Genomic DNA, 23,731 nt, shown 5'->3' on the forward strand with positions numbered 1-23,731 from the left:
CATTTTTAAGCAGTATTTATATTTTTTACTTTGTTATAACGGTGTAAACAATGAATTAAAAATATAAAAAAATACATGAATATTCTCTATTGCGGGAGAATTTAACGTATTAATTCACCCAAAACAATATAGAGACCCCTACTATGCTTTTCCACATGTGTGTTTGACAAATGACAATTGACAACAACAAATAAACAATAATGATTGTCGAAGAACCGAAAGTAGATTCTCTTTCAGATGAAGATTATGTTATTTTTAAAGCAAAATATGCACTTAAAACTGATCCGATTTTGGCTAAAACATGGATGATTACAGCTAAAACATTATATCCGAATAATTTTTCTGTGCAGGTACCATTTAAACAATTTCGATTAAATTTATAGGTTATAATTTTCTTGAAAAATTTTACAGTTCGAAGCGTATTTAGTTGAAAAAAATGCGAAAAATATTAAAGATGCAGCAAAAAGTTTAAGTGAGATGTAAGTAAAATATAAAATGATAATTGAAATATTTCTAAAAAAAATTGATTGTAATTTTTTTAGAGTGAGTAGTTTTCAACAACATTCGGAATTGTGGAAAGAAATAGATGCAATGACTTCGGCCTTACGTCTCGATCATGATAGTTTAGATAAAGATAATAAATTTTTATGTGATATGTTCAAGTACATTCCATCAGGTGAGTAAATTATATTTTTTCTTTAATCCAGAAAACAAAACACTTACTTTTAATCCATTTTTTGCTTAGTTTTACTCCACTAATAGATTTTAAAACTAAAAGTGTTATTTTATTGGATTTAATTAATTTTTTACAAGATATCCAACATCAAATTTTATTATTAACGGCTGATCGATGTGAGGATACCATGGAACATTGTAGACTTTTGTTACTTCTTCTAGAAAAATTTCCACATACTATATCAACACATGCGGTAAATATTTCACAAAATGTTGCGTAAGTAATAGTTTCTTTTTAAATTAAACTTTTTATTTTAGCCTAAGTTAGTAGATACATTAATGACGGCTGAAAAACACAGCCATTTTGGAAATCAACCGATAAATCCATATAGACGATTACTGGTGTGCGATTTACTGACACTTTTAGGTTTATCGAATGCTAAAATTGATTTACCAGCGAAGTTAATGTATAAGTTACTAAATAAAGCTATCGAATATTATTTATGCTGTATTGCTGCTCCTACCAGTGTGGTAATTTTTGGATTTATTTCATTTTATATAAATTGTTCATTATAAGAATGATTTTAGTATTATATTTTAAGTAATTTTTATAATTTAATACAAAATTTTGAATTTATATTACAGGAAACTGAGCCTGGAGATATGCCTTGGAATAAATTATTTAACGTTTTAGAATTAACCGGTCGTATTTTAGGTTGGGATCCAAGTTTAACATCATTTGATCAGAATTGGTAAGAGTGTTTATTACTAACTGAATATCCTAATCGTCAATCGAGTTCAAATTAAAAAAATAAAATCACTAAGAGGCTTTTTCACACAAAGCCTGTTACCTGTGTTTTCTTTTTCGTTTATGAAAAGTTATAAAAATTCATTTCTCTAATCTAGGAATAAAGAAAATTATTGGTATAAATTTTCATCATTTTTCAAAACACACAAAACCATGTTAGTCGATGATGTAATTATTAAACAAATTATATACTCGTCAACCTTGTTTTTCTTGTATTGTCTTCATGAATATACAGCGCTGTCACAAAATTCAACACAATTTACATTAGTTGAAGCTTTCACAGGTGTGTTTAACTTGAAAAGTTATCTTTATAAATCGATATCTAGTACAAAAAAGTTTCATTGACAGTAAATTTGATAGAAAATCCGTAAGGATAATTCAGCCAACGTCTAATATAAACTAAAAAATTGCTCTGCATTTCATTTCATTTCCGTTTTCTTTATCACTCAATACAATTTTCAGTAAAATGAGGCTTTTCTTACTAGATATCGGTCTATTATAAAATGATGTTAAACAATATGTAAGTTTTAGATGCAAGTTTACCGCGAGTAGTTATGGAAACTACAAAATCTAGTAAACGTAGAAAGATTGAAGAAGATATTAATCAGCCAATCTTGACAATAGACAAACCGGCTTCAAATACTGCTCTGACAAATTTTATTATGGCCGCCAATTGTTGGGAAATGTTACATTCATCAGAAATCATTCAGCGAGGTAAATACAATTTTAAATCAGAATTTTATTTGAGAATTGGCTTATATACTTTCCACCTGTTTGAATACGATTTAAAAGGGATGGTTATTTTGCCACAAGTTTTTAAATAGAACAAAAAATTAGATTTTAAAATCTTAAATACTACCTACTTGTTTGTTTCACTGTGCTTCTTCAATTTCCCCTTACTCATAAATAAAAACATTTTTGTTTATCTTTCAGAATTCAGCAAACTTACAAGTAATTTAAAATTGGAACAATCATTAAATAATTTCATATTGGATTTTGCAATGTACAAAGGACATTATGAAGATGCTTTATTACGCTTACAAGAAGATCGTCCAGTTGAACCTATTGCTGTGTTAACACGTAATTTACGTATTGCATCAATACTTTTCTTCCAAAAATATTACGGGGTATGTTATTGTTATATAAAACAAATGAAGACAGCAACTAACTGAATTAGTTTTTTAAATACTCATGTTTGAGTATAATTGTTTTGAGAATTTATAATTATTAAAATAGTTAATATATACAAAATACATGTAAAGAGATAAATAATAGAGCAGATTGTTACGAGATGCACTCGTAAAATTTTTCATTAAATTTAATTAATTTTCAGCAATGCTTCGATCAAATTTATGCGATTATTAAAACATTACAACGAAATCAAATGGGTGTGTTGAGTCAAAATTTAACAGTCGGCGGTATACAACGACATTTACATTTTTTACCATTAAATTATTTAACAGTTGTTCAATATTGTGTGCGATTGATTATTTGTGGGATTAAGGTAATCATTTTTTATTATTTTTATCAAATTAACCTTCATTCTACCATCAAAAACACTTTTTTTTACCTTCATGTATCGAAATGGAACATGTTTTTTTGATTGAATCGTTTTTACCGAAGCTGTAATACCGAGTCATTCATGAAGTTAAAAAAGTATCTGAAATTGTCGTTTTTGATACAAGGGTAGATTAAAGGTTAATTGAAGATAATTACATTCTTTTATAATTGTTATTGTTATTTATAGGACAGTATAAATAAAAATAGTATTAATAAAATACCAGTTTTTAACGATTTAGCATTGGGATGTTTGTTGGTTTTAATTCAACTAGATTGGCCGCAACAAGAGGATATATTACCAATTATAACGTCTACAATTACTCAACGTGGAACTTTTCATTATCCATTATTGCAGGTAATTATACCATGTATATATGAAGGTATACTAAGTTGAAGGTATATATATGAAGGTGTACCAAAACTTAAAGAAAACATATTTTTTTACAGAAACATGTTGTAAATGTTGATATCTTGGAAGAACTAATGTATCTTTGGACAGATCAGGGTGGAAATGCTGTTTTAGATATTTTTCTAACCCCACAATCATTGAGGTAGGTAAAAATAATCTATATAGACTAATCATTTAAATAATAATCCTACTTTACGATCAGCCGAGAGTAAGGCCCGGATTGTCGACGAAATAAAGTACATTTTGTTTTTTGTTTGTAGTAACCAAAGAAGAATTGGTACTAGGGGTGCTGATAAAGGTGTTAAAGAAGATTTTAAGCAAGCAATGCGACGTCAAGTTATTCGTAGCAACGATCCAATTGATCAAGTTGTAACAAATTTTATATTAGGTGAACGTGTACATATTTCACAATGTTTAGGTTAGCAAAAAATGTAGTTTAGTATAACGGAAAATGCCGTTTCTTTCGATATTCGTTGTACCTTTTTCAACAAGTCTTAGTATTTTGATCCGCTGTTTCCGAATTTAGAATGATACACTTTCAAAAGTTGAAATTCCACGACCTTTATTCTGTATTAACTTTTGACCTAATAGAGATTTTTGAAAAATTCAAAGTATGATTGGTTCGTAATTGAAATATCTATTAATATTTTAATCTAAAATTTTAGTGGCAAAACCGGAAATATGAAAAATTGCGTTTTTTTTTAATAAATATAAACAATTACTAGGAAAACTCTTTTGTGGAAAAAGTTAAAACGAATATGGAGTACAAAGAATACGGAGCGCTGTACTAGCAAATTATATGAAATAATATAAAATATATAAAGTAAGTAAAAAATTTCTCAATTTTCGCCCATTTAGGTGCCTTTTTTCTGCTACCCTCTCCACTCTAGTTGTACGTCCTTAATGTATATATTCTTGGTACACCCATTCGTGTGCGCGTCGAATATTGCTTTTCATTTTAAAATCACTATATTCACTTGTGTTTCGGACTAAATGATTTATAATCAATTATTATGATGAAAGGCTTACGTGAACACAATTCCATATAATTCTGTGCTGTTAAGACACTGATCTATATGAAAGTGGATAGAGGATGAATATGGCGTAAAATAAATTTAAGCGTTTAATTTGAAGCATTACCAGCACACCAGAATGAGTAGTTGGGAACTAAGTGAAATCATTGTACGAAGTATAAATTTATTACGATTTCATACGAAGTATATGTTTGTTAAACATGATGCGTTAGTTTATACTTCCAGTTTTTTATCAATTTCAATACATGGGATCCTCTATCTAGTTATATCAGAGATCAGTGGTGTACAAGTAGGTATGTACATCGAGCAAGTAATAATCTTAATCAATAGATAGATAATTAAGTTAGGTTGTACTTTGTACACTGGACACTTACTTAAGCATTGAATTTTAATGTTTATTGTTTTTTTTTTTTTTTTTTATTACAAATATGAAACAGAAACTACACGCTTCTAAAAGCATCTATAATGACTTTTATGCAGGTAAGTTGTATTATTTATTTATTTTATTTTGTCGATGTATAAATATTTTTACAAATAAAATATAAAAATACTAAATATAGAATTAATTTTGCATTATCTTTAATAAGTACTTCATAAAATGAATGCATTGTTTTGTAAAAAATCAATAAAAATAGAAAAGTAATTTTATAAGCCGCAATTTGGTTTTGTATTTTTTTAAATGTTTGTACTAGCCCGAGCAAGGTTTTAAAGGAAGGGCAAACTGGAATAGTTGAAAAAAATCTGGTATGCATATTGTATGTATGAATTTCAAAGGCGAAATATTATTTGAGATTGGTTGCCATTTTGTAGTTTTTAGTCAATATATTAGCAGTCTATTTTATAAAATATATGTCTGTAAGTTTTTTATAACATGTATTGTCTGTGGTTTCCGTGCCAGTCCACACAAATATGACATAAATAAATAAATAGCTAACCTATAAATGATTAAATGCTTTTATTAAATTATGTCTATCGCAGAAAAAATTAATTTTGGTACGATTTTAAATATACCATTGTCTAAATAATCCTAATCGCTTATATTAAATGTTTGCACATTTTTAACCCTTAAAGTACACTAACTATTATCGAATTGAATTTTAGGCCGTAGCGGCATTCAAATATAATCCCATTAAATACAATAAAGTAAATTGAAATAAAAAAAATCAATTAAACTCATCAGTAAATAAATAATTTTTCTAAAATATATAAAGATTGTTTTTTTTTTCACTGTCTTCTTTGAGTACCTAGCTCTTGATAGTTTTTCTTATCTAATCTGAAGTAGTTTTAACTTAAGTGTATTTTGTCTCTTATCTAATCAAAAGGTACATATTTACAGGTAAATATGTGTTGTTACACTTCTGTATCTTACGTTTACTATCAGTTTGGATTGTAAATACTTGGTATGTTCCGGACGAGTATTGGCAATCTACGGAAGTTGCTCACAACTTTGTATTTGGCTATGGATATTTAACATGGGAGTGGAAAACTGGATTACGTAGCTACATATATCCACTTTTTATAGCGGGCATTTATAAAACATTAGCATTTCTTCATTTAGATTCAGCTTATTTATTGGTAAATCTTCTATTAATAAAACCCGTTATCCCATAATGAAACGAAAATTATATGAGTCCTTTTACCTTCCCTTTTGTGGATTGATAAAGTAAGTTTGGTACTTTGGTAATAAAAAAATTGAAATTCGACCCTTTCGAAAGATGTATTTAACTTCTTAACAATTTTCCCACGAAAAATCAATCCTGTTAAATATTTTTGTTGTTGAATTTTGTCTGATGCACTGAGATATATGTATCATAATTATCGTGAATCCAAAATCTTTTTATATAAAATAGTCGAAAATCGAAAAAAGTGATTTCCATAAATTTGGAAACTGCAAGAAACTCTTTTTACCAGAAAATGAAGAGATTTAAACCATTTCCATCTTTCTCCGATTTAATTAGCCTAAACCCCTTTAATTGAGGTTTGTTTAATGGGTTATGAATGTTGAAAATAGCTCTCGGCTTATAACAACTTTTAAAAGTATAAAAATCATTTTGAGGAATATTCTTCGAAAAAATTAACATTTAAAAAAATTTTTGTGACTCATATGATTTGTTGCCCTACAGTTCTAACCGTTTGATGCCTTGAGGCGTGTATTGCATTTTAAAGCAGATACTATCTCTTTAACTGTTAGATCAAAGTTAGGCTAGTTATTTTTCGCAAAAAATTTGAAACGTTAAAAATTGCTTCAACTCGAGAGCTGTCCATTTTCAACTTGTTTTATGATCGGATTTGTTGCAACTGTATTTGTTGCGCGTAGTCAAATTAACTAACACTCGATACGTATGTAATATTTCTTTTATCGAAACGAACCAATTTTCATCGATTTTATGCGTAACTTTTTTATCTAAACTTCTTCATAGGGTGATTTAGTTTCAAGTCTTTTTAAGTCGAAATATTCATAAACATTGCTTCTAACACAGCTCTCTTACTGCTAAACTTACCTTTACCATTCTTCAAAAAACATTGCCAATTTAAAAGAACCTTCTAGAACAATTGTTTCCAATCCCTTCAAGTCTCTTTTCATTTGATCACTGGAATATTATTTGATTGAGGATAGACTTAATAGAAATTCATGTAAAATTGTAGGTCATATCACCTCGAATAGCTCAAGCATTATTGAGTGCATATTCCGATTATTGTTTTTACAAATGGACTGGAGGCAAAAAATGGGCTGTATTTTTAATTACCACACAATGGTTTTGGTTCTACACAGCTTCACGTACGTTAATCAACACATTTGAAACATCAGTCACTGTTATTGCATTGTCTATATTTCCATGGAAGGGATCCAAATATGAGAGTAAGTCTAATAATTCAAAGTTTATAAGTTTATATAAATATTACACAATTTTATAACCAATGATAACTGGGAATTGCAACCCCGGCAACTGGCGATAATAATTTGTATTAATGTAAACAGGAAATGGATCCATTTTCAGCAGTTCCAATTTATACTACCAAATTACTTACCATTTATTAATAGTGGGTGGATTTATAATATATACATATACACTGTGTTCCATTTATATGGGCCATTCTTTAATAAGATATATTTTATTTTCGTTTCAATAACTACGTAATTCAACTTATTAAGGATTATCATACTTGTAGCAAATGACTTGAAATTTTGTGTCAGTCTTTCTATTAGTATTTGTTATTTCATTTATTAGGTTTGGGAAGTACAACATTTTTGTGGATTGTGGCTGTACTTGGTGAAATCCGCCCTACTGCAGGAATTCATTGGTTACCTCTATGTGCGTATCATTTTTATTTGCAACGTACAAGATGGAAATGGTTGATATTTCGATATATTTATATAGGGTAAGTTACGATTTATTATGGTTTACTCATCTTTACCGTATTTGTAAACAAATTAAAGTTGTTCTCAATAACAAAGTTAAAATCAACCTGGAAAATTTCGGTTTGTTTTTCATTAAATTCGTTTTGTTTTTTTGCACACAAATACAAGTGAGTACTTGATTAACTCTCTTACGAATGTGATAATTGTCTCTTTTGCATATTTTCCGTTATTTCACAAGAATGATAGAATTGATATTTTATTCTTTTTATTTCAGGATTACGGTATTAACAATAACAACCACAATCAATTCATTATGCTACGGAAAATTAACGATTAGTATATGGGAATTTTTAAAAGCAAATATTTTCCAGAATGTTAGTGGATTTTATGGTGTTTTACCATGGTATTGGTATTTTACAGTGGGATTGCCAACTATTCTAGGCGTTCATACTTTACCATTTGTGTGGTCATTGTTTAAGCTTCTACAAAATGGACGATATAAAACAAATGAATTAGTTTTGATAATTACAATAATTTTTACATTATGCGTTTATAGTTTCATACCACATAAGGAATTTCGATTTATGTTACCCATTTTACCAATGTGTCTTTATATTTGTGTCGATTATTTGGCACCATGGAGTTCAAAAATTAATCGGTACGTATGCAAAATCGTTAATTTTTTTCAGCTTTGTATGAAATGCGCGAACCGCATCAGCCTTTAATAATAATCCATTTTCATAGCTATCAAAATTCATTTTTTTCTGTTTTCAGACTTTACGTATGGCTTGTTGCTGTTACAATACTAACATCTAGTTCGGTACCAATCTATTATTTTAGTAGTGTTCATCAACGAGGTGTTCTAAATGTTATGCCTGTTCTACAAAAAATTGCTTCTAAACGACCAAACGATACTACTTTCTTATTCTTAATGCCATGCCACTCAACACCTTTATATAGGTAAAAGAAAAACAAAATTATAAATCGATATTAAACATATAAAATTAATATCGTCATACGCCATGGTATTGGCCTCATTGGGAAACAAATTTTATACCATTTAGGTTTAAATATAATTTTGTCATCGTGACTGGAAGAGTAATCTGGAGATCGTAGTTGCGACCTTTTTACCGAGCTACGGGAGTATACCGGTAATATCGCGACATATGTTTTTGTTGAAATAGTCTTAGGTTTTGTAGTGGTTTATCGGTGCAACCCAAAGCTATAACAACCTATCTCCATAAGTGTAAGTTTACACAAATTATTCTGTCGCAGGTCTAGTTATGGTGAAGTAACAAGACAAGTTATTTACGGGCCTCGAGCTGGTTTAATCCAATACTGAGCACAAGTCACCTGGCAGCTGTCCAATTGACTCCCACTAAGGACAGTGTGGTTATGCATCATACATACTTTACGTTTCATTGAAGCCAGTCATGATGCTTTTAGGCCCTAAAACATATTTAAACAAAAAAGGGATACCCAATATACCAATATTATGGCAATTGATATTATTTTTATATGTTTAAACCTCCTTTAGAATTGACAGGATTCTTAAAATTTTTCAATATTGATTTTTAGTCATTTACATGTGAATGTGCCAGCTCGAATTTTAACATGTGAACCTGATTTTACGAACAGTCCAAACTATCGTGATGAAGCTGATTTATTTTATGAGAATCCTGTTGAATGGATATCATTAAATTTTCCTGCAAAATCTGATTTACCTTCTCACATAATTGCTTTCGATCATTTACATGATTCGAGTAGTATATTTTCAAGGTTAGTTGTTTATTTATTTATTGGAGGATTTACTTAGAAAAGTATACGTTCCTTCAATCATTTAGCAAGATTTCTTCCTTATGAGAAATAGCTTAAGGTGTTAAGTAAATAAAAGTTGTATAATTCAAGGGGCATTTTTTGTATCAATATCTCAAACATTTTTATCATCCCTTGTTAAATGCGCCACTTTTTTTGTGGGGCAGTATATATTAGAAGCACTAAAGTACTAAATTTATGTTTTTAGGTATAAAAAAATACATTCGGAACATCATACAGATATTCCTTCAGGAAGAGTAGGGCGTATGGTGAACGTTTATCAATACATGGACTATTAACATATTTTTGAGATGCATTTACGTAACTGAAATTGTTTTTTTTACACAATAATCAGAAAAAGTATTATTAGTTAATGTTTTTGCAATTTGCGACTCCAAGGATTTAAAGGTAACACAGTGATCGAATTGTCATAGCCTTAATAACCTTTCTAGTCAATTAGTAGAGAATTTACTTTCATTTTATTATTTTATTATTGGACTTGTAAATTAAGATTTTAGCACTATAATGGCACGAATGTCGTTACCCAATCAACTGTTTTATGTTGACAATATTTTGTACTATTTGCCTAGTAAAGCATTTTTATCGAATTTATTTGATTTTTAATCGAACAAAAATTTTTTGTATAAAAATATAATATATTTTTTTAACATCATAGAAACAAAATACAAACTAGAATGATTATCTACAGATCACTAATTGGTCGATCACTTATCATAAATTTCGACCCAATAAATGTGTTCTTTTTGTACCTTAGTATATACACTATTTACACTGAATATAAGTAGAGAGAGAGAATCGTATAATGCTGAAATGGCAACATTCTTTTCTACTTTTAGTTACTACTTCGTGTACTACACCGAGTCAAAAAAGTAACAAAAATTTACACTAATATTTGTTTCTGTTCTTTATTGTTGCATTCTTTTCATATTACACCAAACTGAACTTACTGGTTTAAAATTTAAAACCACAAATATTTTCTCTTAGCTTATAAAAAATGTAAGGTAAAATGTAAGGGGTGGGCTTGATTTAAAAAATATGACGCATTTTTTTTAGTATTTCGTTCGTATGTTTGTATGTGTCCATTTTTATTTCGTGCATTGCACTTCGATGCAAAAGAAACGCTAGCGCAGCTATAACTTCTGCCTTTTCGTTACCAAATTTTGCCAATTCCCCCGTTTGAGTTGAATGTCCTTGTGTAGTCTCCATACCTAGACCTTGAGAATCTGAATGAATTTTAATGGCTGTCACACAATAAAAAAACATAAGTAAGTGTAAGCCGTAATTGTAAATTACCTAGTCATACCTTAGTATTTTATGGTCCCAACCACCTGATATAACATTCGCGTTCCCAACTGTCAAAACGTAAGACATTTGTTTGGCCATAATTAAAATGAAAAGGTCTATTGTACCGGAATATTGATACCAAACAATTAATAAGTTTGGCAATAAATAATTTTTTGTGGTAGAGTGATAATTTTTTTTATATTAACGGAGCTTTTTTATTTATTTTTATTTTTTATTAAGATTATTTTAACAAATTATGCTTTGCTAAATAAACAATAAGGAAGTTTTGAAGTTAAATTTTGAAATATTATAAAACGTGTTTAGATATCGTTTAGGTTTTAATAAAATTTTGAACTGGATTGTTTGCATTGCTCTAAATATTGAACCATGTTTTTCAAATTTATTTTTGATTGTAATCGTTATAAAATATAGTTTTGTTTTAATAAAAAACCATTTGTTTTTTAAATCCATGATATTATTTTAATTTTAATTTATTGCACAATATACTGCATCTCTAGTGTTATCGGCTATCCAATCTAAATAATCAGTCACTTTTGTATACATTCCAGGTATTCCTGGTGTGGCACATCCGATTCCCCATGATACAATTCCTGAAAAAAACATCATTTTTATTATATTTCCAATTGTGTTGCAGCAGGTGTCTTAGTCTATCGTAAAATCTCTCTTAAATCCAAAAGATTTCATTGAATGTGAAACTTGAAAATATCCAATCAATCCAAATCGATCAAGGTATGCCTGATTTAGAATAACATATTTCAAGTTTCACACTCAATGAAAATTTTTTAGTTCTGACTTAGGGGGATTACCATGACATATTGAGGTCACTGAATTCACCAAGGTGATGAAATTCCGATAGTGGAAACTCAAAAACACGTTCAAAACTTGTTGATTTTTTTAAATCAAAAAAGGTCTCTTGAAATTTTTTTCTAAATCTTTAATTATACGTGGAAAAAGTTTGCGGAGATCTCTTATTCGAGCCACCATCAATGTGCCAGTCTCGGGAGTATTTGAATCACTTACCTATCAATTCCATTTTGCCAGGTTCTCTTTCATAAACTAAGGGACCACCACTATCTCCCTAGAATAAAACAACATTCATAGAATTATCTTTCATTTATAAAAAACTAACATGCCAAAAAAATAACAGAATTTACGAAACTTAAATCGTAACAACAAGCAGATGCCAAATTAAAGTTTTACTAATTAAAATACTAATATAAATCTTATGAAATAATTTTGATTTGGTGAATGTTGATATTTTTCAACATTTTAAACTCTTGTATGAAGCCATTTTAAATCAAAGATGTTCTTCTGGAGAGAATAGTAAAAGAAATTGAAATAAAATGATTCGGCTTTGATCGGCTGTCATTTCGTTTCTTCTGGGCTGTTTTGTTACACTTGCGTTTTACTTTAATTTGGCATTCATTTATTACTACGATTTTTGTTTTAATTTTATTGGCCTCTAAGTATATAAAATGAAACCTCCAACCTGGCAAGCGTCTTTTGCAGTAGCGTAAGCGCATAACATTGTATCAGCCAAATGTGATGAAATTGTCGTTTTGTTACAGGCAGCTAAACTCATTATACGGACCGATGTATATCTTAAAGTTTCGGCCGGGTCATCATTGACTCCAATTCGACCCCATCCGGCGACAAGTGCGTCCCTTCCAGTGTAATCTGACACTATAAATAGAAAATATTAGGAAATATATCAATTTTATTGTCGCAAGATGAATTGAAATTTGCTATTGTCATCAGGATAAACTTTTACGTCATAATAACTTTCATATGAGCAAAATCCATTATAAACTTGAGTCATAAGAGCCCTTACAAATTCAAATCAGATCGGTAGTAGATACTTACATGGATGGGGTAGGCATACTGGTGAAACTTCACGTGTGTATTGAATATTCTGGTTTAATTTGATCAATGCAATATCGTTTGTGTCATGTAAATAATCACTTGTGAATCCAGGATGTAAAATTATTCGTTCAATACCAACTTGAATTCCATCATATTTTCTATTATGCATTCCTAAATAGACACTCAAGTCATGCGGGTCTTCCCTACGAACAAAAAAATTCGGTGTAAATGGTCTACTGCTATGAATGTTGTTTAAACGGTTTTTCCACGATTAGCTCACCAATCTGTCTAAAAAAGCTCAGAAGTTTTTCAATATTTTCGTATCGATAAAACAATGTTTTACGATTTGATAACATCACAAGCCTTTATACAAGGTTTTTCAAAAGCTAGCGACCCATTTTAAAATGGAATAACTTTCCACAATGAATTTATTTTAATATTTTGACTTCAGAAGACATGAAAAATTTCTTACCAATTTGTACAGTGGCCAGCAGTTACTACATATCGATTGTTAATTAGTGCACCTCCACAGTGTAACATATTATTCTTCTTATAAATTGCTACAATCCATGGGAAGGCATGCTCGTCGGATACCACACCGCCGACAATCCTCATTGAAATTTCATTACTTAATCCACATTCTATAAATATGTAAATGATTAAAAAATTCCACAATTTGTTTTGTCCGCAACCCTTTGGGAGCATTCTTCTTAACAAGGCTATGTCAGTAGATCGATAAAAATTTATCCCCTGACAACTTTATGATATGTTTAACATCTAAAGGAATATTTCTGATTCTACTCAATGTTAGAAGAAAACACACACAAAAACTAAAAAGTCATAAGCTAGGAGAGATTTACCCCTTCGAAATATATCCTGATATTTTTCAGGTTCCTAACTTTCCTTCGGTATTACGTATTAAATCTAATCTTGTTGATTATATTCCAATATTGCATATACAGAGTGTTCTTTAATTGATCCTAGAAAACTCTACTACGAGATTAATCTCATCAAGACGAACGAAAAAGATCTTTACTATATTCCGATCTAATGCGTAATTTTTGATATATTACGAGATATCTTTCATCCAATCACAAAGACTCAGGAGGCTTGTAATCAAATACTATTTTATATTAAGTTGCAGAATAATATTTCAGATACGGGCTGTAAAATTTAGATCAAACTTACATCATTGTAAATTTTAAATAAATGTCAAACTCCTGATTTCTTCTTCTTGGAAGTTTGAGGTGGCAACCCTAAATTTAATAAATTTGTATTAACTTACCACATTGTGCTAATCTTAATGGATCCACAACCTGAAAAATATAATTTTATTTCCATATCATAATAAGAAAAACTATATCATTTTTGTTTCGTATTTGCTATTATGTTACTTTATTGCATGTATAAAAATTTTACTCCCAAGTGCTACATCATGTTATCAATTCTAATAAATACGAGAAGAAAAATCCCACACAATGCTTGTTAAAATTTAAATAAACAATTACTTAAAATTAATAAAATGAAATATTTTTTGTTATTAGTGCAATTCGTCGATTTTATCGTAATCGTTTCTGAAAGTCTATTTTCTGAAAATAGTTTCTAAATGCTAACTGTTCTAAAATCAAATCGAAATTTTCTTGAAGATTTTTTGAAAAAATAGATCCAAATAAAAGTTGTTCTACTGGAGGGTCATATTTCATAGAATTTTCTATTTGGAGGGGACTTAGATTTGAACTTTACTTGCAAGGTCAAATTGCGTTCAAACTCATTTTCTAATCATCTATGATTTGGTAACTTTTTTTTCCTTAAAAGTAGAAAGCATAAGCTTGAAGTTAAAGCCCGTGTATTTCAATTGTTGATATAAATAAAAAATCTATCACGAAATTAATTTTGTTTTGGTAATATTTGAATCTTCTTGAGTGGAATTAAAGCATCCCTTATTGCTTATTAATTAAAAACTGAAATTATTTTTTCAAAAATCTTATCAAAATAAAAAATAATTAAAAAGGAACGTATATTTAAAGCTTACTTGAATTAAATATAACGGTTGAGCTATTCCCTGGCAAGAAATATCTAAGACACTCAAGTTAAGGATCCACCATAAATATAATACAGTTAATTGAAACATTTGGCTCAAAAACATATTTTCATTATCACTTAAGATGGTTTAACGGATATTTGGACAAAATTCAACACATTAACTTATTATAAAACCTTACTTATTGTAAAAATTTTCATTATTTTTCCAATAGCAGCTATTGCTACGTAGGTATGTCTTCTGAATACGTGGGATTTTTAGATTTAGATTATTAATTACAGTATTTAATATGACTTATTAATTATTAAAAATTTTGTAAATAATTTCATGCTAAAATATGATATTAATGATTTTTTTGCTGATTTAAAATCAATAAATAGAAATTTTATAAAAAAAATAATAGGTAGATAATATTTAATCTTTCTTTTTGGATCATATTGCCGTTAATACGCTTCGATTGGTAATATAACTCAACGAAGTCGATATTATTTTTCATTCGCACTATATCGATCAGGATAAAAGTTAAGAAAAACCTCACCCGACTCGAAACGACTCGACCGAGAGTTATGAAATTCTTTTCGGATCATATTGCCTTTAATACCCGTCGATCGACACCTCAACGAAATCGATATCATTTTTTGCTCACGCGATATCGACGAGGAAAAAATGTCTACGGGCGTACGTATACGCACACACACACACACACACACACACACATACTTCTTCTCCAAAGTAGTGTTAATGCTTTGTCCTAACGATGAAAGGTAGAAATATGTAGAAAATTCGATTTCGAAAATCGGACCCATTACAATAACTTCTTATAGCGGGAAGTGAAAAAAAAGGTCGGTAATAATTATTAATTATTATTACAGAAGTTGATCTTGGTAGTTACATTTTATGAAATACATACATGAAAGCAGATGATGTAATCTGTAAATATGCTGAACAACCCACAATCCCAGTAAACACCCACATTGGGTATAGGTATATCCCAAAATTAAGTTATAATGTGTACTAAAAAATTTTTAACGGCACTTCAGTCTATACGTAGTTTTCTCCAAAATTATTGATTGAATTCTAGTATCTACCAATTAATTATCTACGCATTTAAAAAACAAATTGAATTAATCAATTTTATGCTTGGAAAATTCCAAGCAATTGTCTGTCTAGTTTGGATGACAATGCATTTTTATGGTAAGCATGACTGGATTTTTCCATCGCTTCCACAATATTTGATATACATGCCATTTTAGTTATGAAAAAATTATTTTTAAAGAACAAGCTTTTTTTTTCAATAATACATAACATATAACGAAAGGGACATAGTTTATACCGGGTTTCCCACGGCACATCTCATTTTTTTTTGTAGGTAAATCATAATTTCCTTTTTTTTATGCGTGATAGAATTATAAATCGTCTAGATCGTAAAAAACGTTGATTATTAGGTAGGTAAAACCTAATTATTATCAATTTAATTATTAAATTAAATAAATGAATTAAAATATAAATAAATAATAATAATATTTACCTTATATTGTAAAAATAACATTAAGAAAAATAAAATAAAACATTTTTTTAATATGAACACTTTATGAAATACCAGCATATTGTAAAAATTAAAATGGATATATTTTGGCCCAAAAAATAAAAATCTAATATTTTTATTAATTATTAAAGTACGTGGTCCAATACTCCAATGTCAATGCAACTATTAAAAATGATTTTCATAACTGGCTATATCGCTCTATACAAAAATAATTTAATGATTTTTTCATTTGATAAGAAATGTATGAGCCAGAAAACTCTACAATAATTTTCAACATATGGAAGAAAAACATGACCTCAAAATCAAAATTGTATATAATTTGTGTATGCCGAAATTTTTGTTTGTTTGTATTTGTAAGAGAGAATTTTAGAAGTATTTAGGATCAAAAATTATTCATTAAGCTTTATGAATATATTAATCAACATTTTTGGGTTGTTGGAACCTATAAATATTTGATTTGGAAAATTTAATGGACTGTATTTTGATTTGATAAACATGAAAAATAATTTTAGTTGCAATAATAAAAAAAAAAAAATCGTGAGCAGCAGAGATCCATTCCTAAGGTCATTTTTACACCATGCTTATGATGTTTAAACTTTATATATCTGTCTTTAATAAATCCGGATAAAATTTGGATCTGATAGAGCAAATTTAAATTTTTTTAATTCTGATGGTGTCATAAAGTTCGCTTTTTTTGATAACACAGGCAAATTTGATCCGATCTTATTGGAATTTTTTTTGAAAATACTAATTTTGGGCCATTCTCTTCAGCTGTGATGTAAATTTTTCGTTAGCTATCATTTATGTGCTTAATTCCGCTACAGGACTCCACATTCTTGAAATCTATTACAGCTAGGTTACTTTTGATGACAAATTTGAAAAGTTTGACCAAAATTTTGTAGGATTATATACTTGGTTTATCAAAATTGGATAAAATTTGGATGTGATAGAGCAAAATGAAATTTTTTGGATTCTGATGACGTCATAAAGTTCAAAAATTCGATTTTTTGATAACAGCGGCAAATTTGATCCGATCTTATTGGAATTTTTTTTGAAACCCACTAATTTTGGGTCATTCTTTTCAACTGTAATGTCAGTTTTTCCCTAGCTATCATTTATGTGCTTGATTCCGGGACCAGGACTCCACATTCTTGAAACCTATTAGAGCTAGGTTAATTTTGATCACAAATTTGAAAAATATGACCCAAATTTAGTTGGATTACATACTTGGTTTATCAAAATTGGATAAAATTTGGATGTGATAGAGCAAAATGAAATTTTTTTGATTCTGATGACGTCATAAAGTTCAAAAAATCGATTTTTTTGATAACACCGGCAAATTTGATCCGATCTTATTGGAATTTTTTTTGAAACCCACTAATTTTGGGTCATTCTTTTCAACTGTAATGTCAATTTTTCCCTAGCTATCATTTATGTGCTTGATTCCGGGACCAGGACTCCACATTCTTGAAACCTATTAGAGCTAGGTTAATTTTGATCACAAATTTGAAAAATATGACCCAAATTTAGTAGGATTACATACTTGGTTTATCAAAATTGGATAAAATTTGGATGTGATAGAGCAAAATGAAATTTTTTGGATTCTGATGACGTCATAAAGTTCAAAAATTCGATTTTTTTGATAACACCGGCAAATTTGATCCGATCTTATTGGAATTTTTTTTAAAACCCACTAATTTTGGGTCATTCTTTTCAACTGTAATGTCAGTTTTTCCCTAGCTATCATTTATGTGCTTGATTCCGGGACCAGGACTCCACATTCTTGAAACCTATTAGAGCTAGGTTAATTTTGATCACAAATTTGAAAAATATGACCCAAATTTAGTAGGATTACATACTTGGTTTATCAAAATTGGATAAAATTTGGATGTGATAGAGCAAAATGAAATTTTTTTGATTCTGATGACGTCATAAAGTTCAAAAATTCGATTTTTTGATAACAGCGGCAAATTTGATCCGATCTTATTGGAATTTTTTTTAAAACCCACTAATTTTGGGTCATTCTTTTCAGCTGTGATGTCAGTTTTTCCCTAGCTATCACTTATGTGCTTGATTCCGGGACCAAGACTCCACATTCTTGAAACCTATTAGAGCTAGGTTAATTTTGATCACAAATTTGAAAAATATGACCCAAATTTAGTAGGATTACATACTTAGTTTATCAAAATTGGATAAAATTTGGATATAATAGAGCAAAATTAAACTTTTTGTTTTAAGCCCAACCCAACCCAACCCAACAGTTAAAAAATATATAATTTCGGTATGTAAATTCGATTTTTTTGGTAACACAGGCAAATTTGATCCGATCTTATTGGACTTTTTTTTGAAACCCACTAATTTTGGGGTATTCTTTTCAGCTGTGATGTCAATTTTTCGCTAGCTATCACTTATGTGTTTAATTCCGGGATCAGAACTCCATATTGTTAAAATCTATTAGAGCTAGGTTAATTTTGATCACAAATTTGAAAAATATGACCCAAATTTAGTAGGATTACATACTTGGTTTATCAAAATTGGATAAAATTTGAATGTGATAGAGCAAAATTAAATTTTTTGGATTCTGATGACGTCATAAAGTTAAAAAATTTGATTATTTTGATAACACCGGCAAATTTGATCCGATCTTATTGGACTTTTTTTTGAAACCCACTAATTTTGGGGTATTCTTTTCAGCTGTGATGTCAATTTTTCGCTAGCTATCACTTATGTGTTTAATTCCGGGATCAGAACTCCATATTGTTAAAATCTATTAGAGCTAGGTTAATTTTGATCACAAATTTGAAAAGTATGACCCAAATTTAGTAGGATTGCATACTTGGTTTATCAAAATTTTATAAAATTTGGATGCGATAGAGCAAAATTAAATTTTTTGGATTCTGATATCAATGTAAATATCATGAATTTATCCTTAACAGTTTTGGTTCAGATTTTTGAAGCAAAAACAATTACTTTCAACCAGAAAAAATTGGACTTTAAATGAATTTAAAAAAAAAAAAACAACAAATTTTTTGTAGAATTGTGTATATATATAGAAGTTCATATTGATTGTTATCACAAATGATTTAAATTACATGGATTTATAAATTATAGTTAATTAAATTATTGTACCATTGTAAATATTGATAATAACTATAGGGCCAATAATTTGTATAGTATCCCGGATATTTAGGCCCATTTACTTTGGATACAATCCAGTTCATATATTTGCTAACATCTGTGTAAAAACCTAACGAATCTTCTTCGGCACAACCCCAACCAAACGATGTTATTCCTGAAATTTTTAAACTTAATTATAACTTCAAAATTTAGGATTTATTTAAAAGTTTGTTGGATTATATGCACTATAATTCAGACAAGAACAAGTAAATAATCTCTTTTGCAAGAAATTTACATTAAGGTCTTGGATGAAGATATTTTTATATAAGTATAGAAATATTAGAAAGCTTGTGTACCTTTTAATATCATTCGATTGTTTTGTCCCATAATTTGTAATGGGCCTCCACTATCTCCCTGGAAAAAATAAGTAATTTTATATTTTATTACATTTTCTGTATATTTTATTGACTGCAAAGAAAGGATTATGTGATTTTTATTGATAAGTGATTTGGAGGCGTGGCTTAAAAAATATGGCTACGTATTGTGTGCAAACCGAGAGTTGACAGTTAATAAAAATTGAAGTGCCTATCGCCACTTTCCACCCCCTTCCCACTTTTATGTCGGAATATCATGTTTATCCGCTATTTTTAAGGCTTTCCGCATCTCTACAGCCAAGTTTAGTTATAGGGATGAAAATTTGTATGTAAGTTAAATTAGTTTCAATGGGAGGTTTCCTCCTTATCTTGTCTTACCTTAAAAACATAATAATGTATGTTTTTCGATCGTTTAGCACGGGTTTAAATCATATTTGTTTCATATTTCGAGTTTATCGATTTTTTAAAATTGTTATTTTTTATTCATTCGATAACAATATTTACCTGGCAAGAATCAATTGTTCCTTTTATATAACCAGCACATATTAAGGTATCCTTATGCTCTGTTTTAATTTCATGACCCTCCAACATTGACTCACATGTGCTGTATGGATAGATCAGAATTCTAGCTTCTTGTAACTCACATGCTAGTGACGATGAATTATCAGGTATTCGCAATCCATATCCAATAATTAAAGCTTCACGTGATATTCGTGGTAGAGAAACTTCAAAAAAAAGTTGGAATATTAATTTTGATGTTTTATCATGCCGAAACATAAAAACCAAAGTTGTGCGTTTTTGCTTGTAAGTAGTTCGCTTTTGCTAAGTAGTACAAATTTTGCAATTAAATGAAACTATTTTAGACAGCTTCTTCCTAGTAAAAAGAACTCACACTACGCGGACTTACCTTTAAATGGCAAACAAATTGGAGTAAACTCATATGCTTTTTCGTCTAAAGTGATTAAAGCAATATCGTAGACAACTCCATCTTTTGAGTATTTTTCATGTACAACAACTGATTTTGATGTGAATTTTTTGATTCGATCTTTATGTTCCTCACGCTTACAATTATCCGTTACACCTAAATAATAATCGTAAATTTTTTCTGGTGGTTGATAATTCCTGAAAAACAAACACAAAATATTTAGTTTTGACTATTAAAAGATTCGGTGGGAAGTTCTAACCTTTTTTGCCCATGATACTTTCTATGGACCTATAGAAAGTATCATGGGCAATCATTAAATTAACCTGATTTTTATACTTTTTGGATCAAAAATACCCCATCCATCGAGTTTAATCAAATTCCAAAATTTTTTTTTGCATTAAAAATTGCAAAAAATCGAAAAATTTTGTTATTTCCAATTTCGATAAAACTTTGTATATAAGGTAATTTTGACTCAAAAATTACAAAAATCGGGTGCATTTGATGACTGGTCGAATAGTTTTTGAGATACGGACTAAAATCGATCCAATTTGTGCGATATTTCAGAAACTCGGCATCCAATCATTAAATTAACCGGATTTTTATACTTTTTGGATCAAAATTACCCCATCCACCGAGTTTCATCAAATTCCAAAACAAAATTTTTTTTTCCGATTTTCTCGATTTTTTCAAAGGGGTACCCCTTAAAAAAATTGCAAAAAGTCGAAAAAATTTTGTTATCTCCAATTTCGATAAAACTCAGTATACAAGGTAATTTTGACCCAAAAAGTTCAAAAATCGGGTGCATTTGATAACTGGTCGAATAGTTTTTGAGATACGGACTAAAATCGATCCAATTTTTGCAATATTTCAGAAACTCGGCATCCAATCATTAAATTAACCGGATTTTTATACTTTTTGGATCAAAATTACCCCATCCACCGAGTTTCATCAAATTCCAAAAAAAAATTTTTTTTTTGATTTTCTCGATTTTTTCAAAGGGGTACGTACCCCTTAAAATCAGTATATATAAGGTAATTTTGACCTAAAAAATACAAAAATCGGGTGCATTTGTTGACTGGCCGAATAGTTTTTGAGATACGGACTAAAATCGATCCAAATATTGCGATATCTCAGAAACTCTGCATCCAACCATAGACCTCCAAGGTAAAGTGAATGTCTATTATTGAAATTTACACTTAATAAATTGAATCTATTTACGGTACAAAACAATGGGCTGCTGATAACACATGTTGTCTGGTAATTAAAGTCCCACCACAAGAAAAGATTTTTCCATATTTTGCCTGTAATCCAACAAACCATGGATACTTATAATATCCAACATCATAACCACCGACAATTTTGCCAGGGATTGGGTCAGTAATTGGATTTGTGTTGATGATTCCACAATCAGCTTAAAATATATAATATAAAATTAATATTTAAATTATATTAATGGTTTGGGAGCCAGCGAAAAATTTTTATAACCAAAACCCCTCTGGCAGGTTTTTTTAGATAGGTATTATGATGATATACCTAGCAGCTTCTAGAGATCGTCAGCCATGGTTGAGTTGGGAAGTGGCAGCCTTTCATTTACGTAATTGTAACTTTTGATCGGCGATTATTAATTTAACTATCCTGCAGCTCCAATAACTTTTCTTCTATCTCTAACGGTTATTAAGATAGGTCTTACGGTCCCAAAACCCAATTGATTTACGTTGCTCATTTACTTACGCTATAAAAATACAGCCAAACAGACAGACAGACGGGCGAACAAGCGGAAATGAACTAATTAGGTGATTTGATGAACACTTACACCAAAATTATATTAATATCATCAGTATTTCTAAGCGTAACAAACTTGGGACTAAAATTAGTATGCTTTGATATATATTTCATATATAACAGGATATAAAAATAGCTTTCAAATATTTTGCCCTATTGTTTACTTACAATTTGAAAATTCAACACTATTTTTCACTAAAATTAATCCGATAAAGAACTCTAATAAAAATGCTTTCATGGCTTTGATAAAGAAAGGTTTCAACTAAAAATCTAAGAATAAACTAATTTTTTCTTTATCGATTTCTATGTGGATTTTTATTTATTTTTTAAATAGATATAATTTTACTTAATTATTTAATTATTTTCGTTATACATTATAATTAATTGTTGTAAAGTAAGTGATTGCCTTATCAATTATTGTCCTTGTAGTTTGCATATTTAAAAATACTTAGCGGTAAGATAAAAAAGCCGTGTTGAATATGGGCTTTAAGTGTTACTTCAATAATTTCCTGATAACTGTTATTATTTTATTCGATTTCGATATAGACTTACAGCTAATAACTAGCACTTAAAATGGTATCATAACCTAATGAAACAAATTTCCAATTCTCATCCATTTGTAGAATCATTATTAGAAACAGTGGGATAAATTTTTGCTTTAGGCACTGTGATGTATCAGCATTCCACATGAATTTACCTACTAATAAATATTTTATAGAAACATGAATCAAATATTTAAAAAATTTTAAATAAATAAGTATGTCGAGGTAAATACAATTTTATTCAGTTAGTACTGGAGCTGTAATAAGTAAAATTTTGGTTAATGTCTCCCGGGAACTTTGGCTATACACTTAGTAGTATGCGCTGTCTCTAAGTCTCACCACCGTGCTTTAAAACTACTACAGGTTTGAAATGTTAGCCAACTTTATAAAGATTCATTAAAACTTTGAATTGATTTATGGAAACATAATTTTTGCCACTGGAATTTTACCAAAGAAGATAGTAGAAAAACAGAAAGACAATTAAACAATTTTTAATGAGTGAAAATTTAGGCTTTAGAATCATACAATCTGTAATTACTCTTCCAAACTTCTG

The 23,731-nt window shown here is 29.2% G+C and overlaps 4 protein-coding genes across 4 annotated transcripts; 2 read left to right on the forward strand and 2 right to left on the reverse strand.

The window, feature by feature from the left end:
- The first annotated feature begins 173 nt into the window (after positions 1 to 173).
- LOC123292369 (integrator complex subunit 10) lies at positions 174 to 4,225 on the forward strand. The gene is made up of 13 exons (XM_044872999.1): positions 174 to 350; positions 412 to 479; positions 543 to 676; positions 814 to 929; positions 994 to 1,206; positions 1,321 to 1,427; positions 1,582 to 1,766; positions 2,015 to 2,197; positions 2,417 to 2,610; positions 2,817 to 2,987; positions 3,231 to 3,398; positions 3,491 to 3,594; positions 3,713 to 4,225. Exons 1-13 carry the CDS (start codon positions 201 to 203, stop codon positions 3,873 to 3,875), a joined length of 1,956 nt encoding a protein of 651 aa, XP_044728934.1. The 5' UTR covers positions 174 to 200; the 3' UTR covers positions 3,876 to 4,225.
- A 1,153-nt stretch (positions 4,226 to 5,378) lies between these two features.
- Positions 5,379 to 11,171, forward strand: LOC123292370 (GPI mannosyltransferase 3). The gene is made up of 8 exons (XM_044873000.1): positions 5,379 to 5,479; positions 5,823 to 6,061; positions 7,133 to 7,346; positions 7,717 to 7,867; positions 8,122 to 8,505; positions 8,622 to 8,807; positions 9,426 to 9,626; positions 9,871 to 11,171. The coding sequence occupies exons 1-8, from the start codon at positions 5,452 to 5,454 to the stop codon at positions 9,959 to 9,961; spliced, it is 1,494 nt and encodes a 497-aa protein (XP_044728935.1). The 5' UTR covers positions 5,379 to 5,451; the 3' UTR covers positions 9,962 to 11,171.
- A 163-nt stretch (positions 11,172 to 11,334) lies between these two features.
- LOC123292257 (trypsin-1-like) lies at positions 11,335 to 16,474 on the reverse strand. The gene is made up of 7 exons (XM_044872834.1): positions 16,421 to 16,474; positions 14,137 to 14,167; positions 13,324 to 13,492; positions 12,852 to 13,054; positions 12,478 to 12,671; positions 12,009 to 12,066; positions 11,335 to 11,578 (listed from the first exon to the last, which is right to left on the reverse strand). Exons 1-7 carry the CDS (start codon positions 16,439 to 16,441, stop codon positions 11,454 to 11,456), a joined length of 801 nt encoding a protein of 266 aa, XP_044728769.1. The 5' UTR covers positions 16,442 to 16,474; the 3' UTR covers positions 11,335 to 11,453.
- Positions 16,475 to 16,852: 378 nt separating this feature from the next.
- LOC123291495 (plasma kallikrein-like) lies at positions 16,853 to 22,910 on the reverse strand. Its single transcript, XM_044871800.1, has 7 exons — positions 22,805 to 22,910; positions 22,073 to 22,265; positions 20,837 to 21,051; positions 20,434 to 20,654; positions 19,912 to 19,969; positions 19,568 to 19,730; positions 16,853 to 16,880 (listed from the first exon to the last, which is right to left on the reverse strand). Exons 1-7 carry the CDS (start codon positions 22,872 to 22,874, stop codon positions 16,853 to 16,855), a joined length of 948 nt encoding a protein of 315 aa, XP_044727735.1. The 5' UTR covers positions 22,875 to 22,910.
- Positions 22,911 to 23,731: the final 821 nt, after the last annotated feature.

Source organism: Chrysoperla carnea, chromosome 2 (genome assembly GCF_905475395.1).
Source record: "Chrysoperla carnea chromosome 2, inChrCarn1.1, whole genome shotgun sequence".
In the NCBI taxonomy this organism is placed as follows: Eukaryota; Metazoa; Arthropoda; class Insecta; order Neuroptera; family Chrysopidae; genus Chrysoperla; species Chrysoperla carnea.

What these genes read in the sequence shown, in the direction of transcription:
- LOC123292369 (XM_044872999.1), top strand. Translation starts at nt 201, where the DNA reads ATGATTGTCGAAGAACCGAAAGTAGATTCTCTTTCAGATGAAGATTAT. An exon ending in GCAAAAAGTTTAAGTGAGAT is followed by an intron (nt 480 to 542) that starts GTAAGTAAAATA and finishes TAATTTTTTTAG; the next exon opens with AGTGAGTAGTTTTCAACAAC. An exon ending in ATTAGTTGAAGCTTTCACAG is followed by an intron (nt 1,767 to 2,014) that starts GTGTGTTTAACT and finishes TGTAAGTTTTAG; the next exon opens with ATGCAAGTTTACCGCGAGTA.
- LOC123292370 (XM_044873000.1), top strand. Translation starts at nt 5,452, where the DNA reads ATGTCTATCGCAGAAAAAATTAATTTTG. An exon ending in TAGATTCAGCTTATTTATTG is followed by an intron (nt 6,062 to 7,132) that starts GTAAATCTTCTA and finishes GTAAAATTGTAG; the next exon opens with GTCATATCACCTCGAATAGC. An exon ending in GAAGGGATCCAAATATGAGA is followed by an intron (nt 7,347 to 7,716) that starts GTAAGTCTAATA and finishes TTCATTTATTAG; the next exon opens with GTTTGGGAAGTACAACATTT.
- LOC123292257 (XM_044872834.1), bottom strand. Translation starts at nt 16,441, where the DNA reads ATGTTATTTTTACAATATAAG. An exon ending in TGTTATTTTTACAATATAAG is followed by an intron (nt 14,168 to 16,420) that starts GTAAATATTATT and finishes TATATTTTTCAG; the next exon opens with GTTGTGGATCCATTAAGATT. An exon ending in TGGCAAAATGGAATTGATAG is followed by an intron (nt 11,579 to 12,008) that starts GTAAGTGATTCA and finishes TGTTTTTTTCAG; the next exon opens with GAATTGTATCATGGGGAATC.
- LOC123291495 (XM_044871800.1), bottom strand. Translation starts at nt 22,874, where the DNA reads ATGAAAGCATTTTTATTAGAGTTCTTTATCGGATTAATTTTAGTGAAA. An exon ending in AATTTGTTTGCCATTTAAAG is followed by an intron (nt 20,655 to 20,836) that starts GTAAGTCCGCGT and finishes TTTTTTTTGAAG; the next exon opens with TTTCTCTACCACGAATATCA. An exon ending in GAACAATTGATTCTTGCCAG is followed by an intron (nt 19,970 to 20,433) that starts GTAAATATTGTT and finishes TATTTTTTCCAG; the next exon opens with GGAGATAGTGGAGGCCCATT.